At 47.2% G+C, this 7,818-nt stretch overlaps 1 protein-coding gene across 3 annotated transcripts in view; it reads right to left on the bottom strand.

The window, feature by feature from the left end:
• caskin1 (CASK interacting protein 1) overlaps window positions 1–7,818 on the bottom strand; it is a gene marked incomplete in the record, with an annotated part of 59,042 nt that overhangs the window by 2,261 nt on the left and 48,963 nt on the right. For 2 of the 3 annotated variants that reach the window (XM_014008815.1, XM_014008813.1), the window contains 4 exon segments: window positions 31–544; window positions 1,815–2,385; window positions 4,522–4,818; window positions 4,912–6,107. In XM_014008815.1, the coding sequence (XP_013864269.1) occupies window positions 31–544; window positions 1,815–2,385; window positions 4,522–4,818; window positions 4,912–6,107 (2,578 nt within the window). 3 annotated transcript variants of the gene reach the window in all.

Below are 7,818 nucleotides of genomic sequence, written 5' to 3'. Positions count from 1 at the left end.
TGTGTGTGTGTGTGTGTGTGTGTTTCATACTCCTCATGTCGAAGAATCTTATCCTCGACTGCCTGCAGAGCTGCAGCCAGCGACGCGCTCGTCTCCTCCAACTTCTGATGCACCAAAGAGTTCACGTTAAAGTCGGCTGTTGCAGAGACTTGTGGTGTGACTCCTCCCCCTGTAATCCCACTGTCCACTGACACGCCCCCGATGGAAGAGCGGGGAGGCTTGACAGGCGGCGGGGTTGGACTGGGAGTGGCAGGAGTCTGGGGCGTCTGGGGAGTCTGCGGCGTAGTTGGGGTTTGCGGTGTTTGGGGGCTTTGCGGGGAYGGGCTTGTCGCCTTTGCGTTTGGAGTGTTGGGCGTGTTGGACGGCAGGAAGGAGATCGGTGAGCTGCTCTGTCGGGCCACTGCTGAGGGCTGCTTGGCAGGAACAGARGCCGAGGTCGGGGAGGAGGGGCTGGTCATAGAGTGAATTAGCTTAGCCGGTTTGGGTGCTGTGGGTGGGGGAGCTGGTTTAGGTGAGACRGGCGGAGGGATCTTCTTTCCTTCCACTGCACAGAACAAGAAAATAACAAAAACTGCATCACCAGAAGCAAAGCTTACGGTGAGCACTGTGCTTCCTTAAAATAAASACATGACAAACACAAGTGTAAAAAACATAAAAAGACTAAAGGCATGGAAATAATGAGTATTACTGTCACCTTTCATTGCCAGACTGGAGTTATAACCATTTTGGTAAAACCTTAAAAGAAAGTTTTTGTTCGATCTCGTGCAATATTGTGAAATCACTATAAAATTAACTGCATTTTTTGTKTTTTCTACAGTGACTTGGCTGTGGGAGCCATTTAGAAATTGGGTTGGCTTCAAAATTACCGGTAATCAGTTGTACATGTACATTCATTACTTACTGAGAACTATGGGTTATTGATATTTTTCAAACAGACAGACAAGGTTGTCTCCAATAGTTAATTATTAAGTTTTAAACAGAGACGTGGAGCAATCTGGTAGCTCTCAACTTATGTGTTTGGGTTGAGTTTCAGTAAAAAACATTTCAGATTTGAACTCAAGTTTCTGTAAACTTGTTGGAGTTGTAGCCAGTCTTGTGCATCAGAAGACTGTGGTGTCCCTTTTGAATCAGGTTGATCTCYAAAACAACGTAGAAAACTTAAGTATTTGCATTCAGTTAAGTTTTGTCTTTGTTACTGCAGTACAACGTTTTTGTTTTAGGGACCTTGAAACAACAAAATCACACTTGGTCTTCTCAGGCTGCTGGGGGCGCCTTCATAGTCCTTAAAACCATTTGAGTTAGTTTACCTTTGTTTAGTTTTGTTCTGGTGTTAACTGTGGCCATTCTAGTCCTTATGGCTTCACTTATCAATTTTCCTTTTAGCTCCAGCTTCAGAGTAAATCGTTACTTGGCTCAATAATTTTGATTTACAGTATATAAGATTATGTGACTGGTACGCAAATGTAYATCAAGCCGAGCAAGTCATATACATTTCTAGCACTCACACCGAAACTGCATCTAGTGGAGTAAAAGCAACCATGTACGTTCTTGTAATCACCCCAGACTAAATTTAGAACCGATACCGTTATCATGTACAGCTGCTCATAGAAAATAAAAAGTCCACGTGCTTTATTTGCACTAAGAAATGCAAGCAAAGTCACAAATAAAATGTGTTTTTTTACAGACTGTCTTTTTATATAATTACTGTATGTAATAATTACTGAAAATATGTGTATATACAGTATAAACATATATGTATATTTGAGGCTACACTGCCAACCCCTAACCAACATACTATATTACACTGTGAGTACCTGGACTTCCAGGTGTGCCAGGGCCCGGCAGCGGGATTCTCTTATTGGGGACAGCCTGTGGGGGTGTCTGGGATCCTCCTTGTCTTTTTATCTGTGCCACAACAGGCTTCGGGGAGACTGGAGGTTTTGGTTTTCTCATGGGACCCCCATCACTTGCAGCTGGAGCTCCCTGGTCCACACTGTCCCTGCGGGTAGAGGCAGTCACTTGGGGCTGGTGCTGGGGTTGTGGCTGCTCTGTCACTCCTGCATCAGACCCCGGGCGACGTTTCACGGTGGCTGTGCCGTTCTGGTAGGGGACTGGCTGCGTAGTGTTGGGCTGCCCGTTGTTCAAAGGCTCTCCGTTAGCAGCAGCCAGCTCTGCGTATCCCTCTGGTTCCTTGTCGCGACTCTTGGGTCGCCGTTTGACTGTGGACGACTCCTGGAGGGTGAAGTCCGAGCCATTGGGGTGGGACTTCGAAATGCGGGCTCGTCGTTTCAGGACTGCTGTAGGTTCAGCCATTTCCTCCTGGGTGTAACCGGTGTCTCCCTGGGGAGCGTCGCCGTCACCCTGCAGACAGACACAAAATACACACTAACGCAAAGTTCATACATTCATGATAAAAGGTCATTGTTGCACAAACAGTCAAAACAGTGACATAGATAAATGGAAGCAACAAATAAAGCTTAATAGGCGCAAMAGCTTCACTATGGGTTTGCCATACATTAAAGCACATTTAACTTTAGCACATTACATACACATATAAGATTCAGCTGTGGTCAGAAGTTTACAATACACTCATCATGGCCATAAATGTCATATTAATTTGGRGCTTTTGATTATATATTTGATCTGTTGTCCTGATGCATCTCAGTAATCCAGGTAGAAAAAAAATAAGTAGGTCCTCTAGATGAGTTCTTCTTTAATGAAACGTTTTGTTTCTCCTCTGAGAGATTTCTTCAGTCTGAGGAGTTTCAGGTGAACTCAGCCTTTTAAGCACTGCCTCCACATGGACAAATAGGTTGGTCACATGCAGAAGAGGACCATCAGCCAAACAATAGGTCGTTAGTGCCTTGATTGGCTCTATAGAGGGTTGTGTGCCTGGAGAAATAAAACAGCCRTTGGTCAAAAGAATGAGCCAGCACAGATGAACAACATCATCAGGCCAGGACTCTGCAGTTTACACTCATCTACAGGCCAGTGGTCACTCTTTCAGGGATGAAGATGTTCTCATCCTTGATAGAGGAACGYTGGTTTGAGAGTGGAGTAATGGAAGCCATCTTAGTGAAGAAAAACCATTCACCATTAAACAGAGGTGGAGGCCTTCATGTCCAGTTGTCCTCCTCCTACAATGCTGTTATTGCAAGTATGACTCAGCCCCCTGTGAGCAAAATGTGCGATCAGGGCCCCAACGACAGTCAGGTGATGGGACACATGACCCTCTATGAACAATAGAGCCAATCAAGGCACTAATTGTTTGACTGATGGTCCTCTTCTGCATGTGACCAACCTGTTTGTCCATGTGGAGGCAGTGCTTATAAGTCTGAGTTCACATGCAACTCATCAGACTGAAGAAGTCTCTCAGAGGAGAGACAAAATGTTTCACTAAAGAAGAACCCGTYCAGAGGACCTACTTATCTTTCTTTTATTTGGTCTGTTGTTTTTCCAGAGGGGAATGACTAAACAATACACAACTTTAATGCACATAGGAAAATAGTTATAATTTTCAGGAACGATACAGAAGCCATCAAGTCTGAGCCTGCCATAGATTGGAAACTACTGGAAACTACTGTCACTGTTCACAGTGAAGYCAGTTTTCTTTTTCTCCATGAACCTCTGAGTGGGTACCAAGAACAAAGCCACGGCTCCAAAAATGACACCTTCAAGTTTGACTGAAATTTGTAGCTGCGCAATTGGTCAAACCAACTACCTTCTGGAAGATGTTTTATAGTCAGACAGATTGAGCTATTTGGCCACAAATGCAAAAAATGTGTTTGTAGGAATCATGGTGAGATTTTCAAAAATAAGAACAAATCAGCCATGACGGTGGTGGCATCATGCTGTGGTATTGTTCTTCAACTTCACCATTGTCATTGAAATATGAACACAATTGGTTGTTCTGATCTTAAACACACAACAGAATTGGCTTTTGATTAGATAAAACAGACCAATAACAAGCTTCTAGATCAGCCTTCCCAAAGCGCCAAGAATGTGGGCACAGCTCCTGCTTTGGTTACACAGGGACTGGATCGCCACCCACTCTATACTCTTGCAGCACCTCCCACAGAATGACTTGGGGAACACAGTCATAAACCTTCTCCAGGTCCACAAAATACTTGTAGACTAGARAGGCAAACTCCCACGACCCCCTTAGCTACTCCGTATTGGTAAAGATCTGGTCCACTGTTCCACGACCAGGATGGTTCGAGKTTCAATGATCGATCGGAGCCTGCCTCCCAACAACCTGAAGTAAACTTTCCAGGGAAGGGTGAGAAGTGTGATCCCACAATAGTTAGAACACACTCTTGCACACAATTCTGGTTTTAAAAAAATGTTTTGTTGTACATTGTAAAATTATTCAACCTAAATCAATAAAAGCCCCAAGCTACAATGAGTCATGCTCATGATGAGTGAATGGAAACTTTTGACTGTGACTGTACCAACAGTATATAGGATAGATTGACAGATATATGGACAAACATTGATATATACAAATATATAGATAGTTACCTGTCCTTGTCCTTCTCCTCGACCCTGACGACGGATGGTAAGACTTCCCTCTTCTGCAAACGGAAGGTTCTCTGATGAGCTGCCGCTGCCTCCCGAGTTGGGGAGAGGGGAGGATGGTGGGTGAGGTGAAGGGGAGTTTACAAGGGGAGGGGAAGATTCGAGCTGGTCAGACAATGGGACATAGTCAGGCTGCTCACGCCTGGCTGCCTCCACCAGCTCGGTTAGGGGGCCACTGATGGTCCGCCGTCGGTTCACCACCTCTCCATCCAAACCAATGGCATCACGTGTTTTTCCMACCTAAAGAGCACAAAAGGAGTTTTCCATATTTTCTTTATGTAACACCTCTATTACAGAACTACAAGACAGGTACTGTRGATGTATAAATGGTACCTGCAAGAAGTTCTTCTGCAGTGCCATGCCTTTGGCTCCACCCCCTATAGAAGACATCTCTAACATGGCGGCTATGCTCCGCACACTACCCACACTGTTTGTCTCCACAGCAGCTGCCTCCACAGACATCCCCAGGTCACTAGCTCGCCTCTGTTGGTGGTAGGGCACATCCAGCATGCCCCCCGTGGTGGTGAGCATCTGCTGCTGTGTGTTGGTCTCTGTCAGGTTGGAGTTGGAGCTGGAGATAGCAGAGCTGGAGCGCTTGGGCGGTGGCGGCGGTGGACCTTTTTTCTTCTGACGCAGAGCAAGGGACTGGGTGTGGCTGCGGCTGGCCGTCTTTTCCTGGTTGCGGACGGAGTGGCTTCGGCTCACACGGGCCGCCACTGTGGCGTACTTGACTCCCTCTGCTCTCACAACAGTGGTAGGCTGACACACTGCTACCTCTACTTCTCTTTCTGCTCCACCCTCTCCACCTCCTCCTTCTCCACCTGCTCTCTCATCACACTCCCCATCTGAGACGGCGTATCGGTTGAGGCTGTGGGTATGCTTCTTCTTGAGAGCGGATGGGTCTGCWCCTTCTACCTCAACCAGTTCAGACTCAGGGGGCAGACAGAGGTGTGGAACCTGCTGCTGGTTCTCCCTGACCTCCATCACTGGCGTTTGCGGATGGTGCGTCTGATGTTGCAGCTGAGCTTGAGGTTGGTGCTGCTGCTGCTGCTGCTGCTGTTGGGGCAGCTGACATGGAGCTCCACGCTGGGTTGGAGACTGAGAGGGATGTGAGTGGGGTGACTGAGGTTGCTCTCCCTGAATTAGCTGAGGAGACGACCTGGGTTTAGCCTGAGGGGAAGCTGTGCTCTGAGCGGAGGAGGTGGAGGAGGAAGACRAAGTCCTGGTCTTGGTAGGTGTATGAGGAGGTGTGTAGGGAGGTGCGGGCTGGGAGTGGGAGTGACGGTGTTTGCCTTGGGAGGACATACTGCCTCTGTGGGATGAGCTGCTTCCCTGGCTGCTCTGCTGCCTCACAGTCCGTGCCTCCTTCTTCGGCGGCCCTCCACCTCCTGTCGTCGCCTCGTCATAGTCTCTGCTCAGGGTTCGACTTCGCTGAGCTTTGACCTCCTGGCCTGACTGGGTCATGGCACTTTGAAGCTCAGTGCTCAACTCACTGTCCTGGAAGKTGATCACCTTTGGAGATATGACCCCTGAAAGTAGAATAAGGTTTGCATTTGGCACTAAGAGTTACCTTTTAAGTCAAGTTTTTGTTGCTCCTATTCAATGTGCTCTAAATTAAAAATAGTAAAAATAAACTAAGACAAAAAGGCTAACTCGTGGACACAATTTAAATGATCAAAACCTTAAAAACCCTTGGAATAAATGTAAACAGAGAAGAAGTTTGACCCCGACTTAGTAAAAAATTAAACCAAACCAGTTTCCCTTCAAAGTCAATCTTTATGCACAGACTCCCAGTATCAGGGAGATGCACAATGATTCCATCTTTGCATTAAATGATGGGCTGAAGCATTTTAGRCCAACTGTAGTCACAAAAGGTCCTGGATAACAGCAAAATACAGGAAATAACAGTTGACCTGTTGGGACATCCTTAACTTTTCAAAAACCCAAATTACAGAAAGATATTTACAGAATATTTTGAAACACTTAGTTTACCAGTTTCCAAAATTTATGGTTCATGGTTGTTTGTTACCTAATATGAAAATAGTTTTWATATYGATTCAAGAGTTTTATTGTCATATGCCCAGCATACAAGCAGTTATACTGTGCAATGAAAATCAATGGTAAACTTTAAATTTATGATTAAATTTGTGGACTTGGAGGAGGCATTCGACTGTGTCCCTCTGGGACTCCTGTGGGGGGTACCAGGCCCTTTGATATGGGCTGTTAGGTCCCTGTACAACCGGTGCCAGAGTTTGGTCCACATTGCCGGTAGTAAGTTGGACTCGTTTCTAGTGAGAGTTGGACTCCACCAAGGCTGCCCTTTGTCACAGATTCTGTTCATAACTTTTATGGACAGAATTTCTAGGTGCAGTCAAGGTGTTGAGGGGATCATTTTTGGTGACCTTGGGCTCACGTTTCTGCTTTTTGCGGATGATGTGGTCCTATTGGCTTCATCAGATCGTGATCTCCAGCTCTTACTGGAGCGGTTCGCAGCAGAGTGTGAAGCGGCCGGGATGAGGATCGTGCCTCCAAATCCAAGACCATGGTCTTGAGCTGGAAAAGGGTAGGCTGCCTTCTCCGGGTCGGGGAGGAGGTCCTTCCCCAAGTGGAGGAGTTTAAGTATCTCGAGGTCTTGTTCACGAATGAGGGAAGAATGGAGCGGGAGATCGACAGGCGGATTGGTGCTGCGTCTGCAGTGATGCGGGCGCTGTATTGGTCTGTCGTGGTGAAGCGAGAGCTGAGCCAAAAGGCGACGCTCTCGGTTTACCGGTCGGCCTACGTTCCTACCCTCATCTATGGTCACGAACTTTGGGTAGTGACCGAAAGAACGAGATCGCGGATACAAGTAGCCAAAATGTTTCCTTCGCAGGGTGTCTGGGCTCTCTTTTAGAGATAGGGTGAGAAGCTCAGTCATCCAGGAGGGACTCAGAGTAGAGCCGCTGCTCCTCCACATCGAGAGGAGCCAGTTGAGGTGGTTCATCTGGTTAGGATGCCTCCTGGACGCCTCCCTGGTGAGGTGTTCCAGGCACATTCCACTGGGAGGAAGCCCAGAGGAAGACCCAGGATACGCTGGAGGGTCTATGTTTCTCAGCTGGCCTGGGAACACTTTGAGATTCCCCCAGAGGAGCTGGCCCACGTGGCTGGGGAGAGGGAAGTCTGGGTCTCTCTGCTTAGGCTGCTGCCCCCGCGACCCTACCCCGGATACGTGGCAGAAAACGGATAGACGGATGGAGAAAAATA

This window comes from Austrofundulus limnaeus, unplaced genomic scaffold, assembly GCF_001266775.1.
Source record: "Austrofundulus limnaeus strain Quisiro unplaced genomic scaffold, Austrofundulus_limnaeus-1.0 Scaffold53, whole genome shotgun sequence".
In the NCBI taxonomy this organism is placed as follows: Eukaryota; Metazoa; Chordata; class Actinopteri; order Cyprinodontiformes; family Rivulidae; genus Austrofundulus; species Austrofundulus limnaeus.
This window is presented reverse-complemented; position numbering and strand designations above follow the sequence as displayed.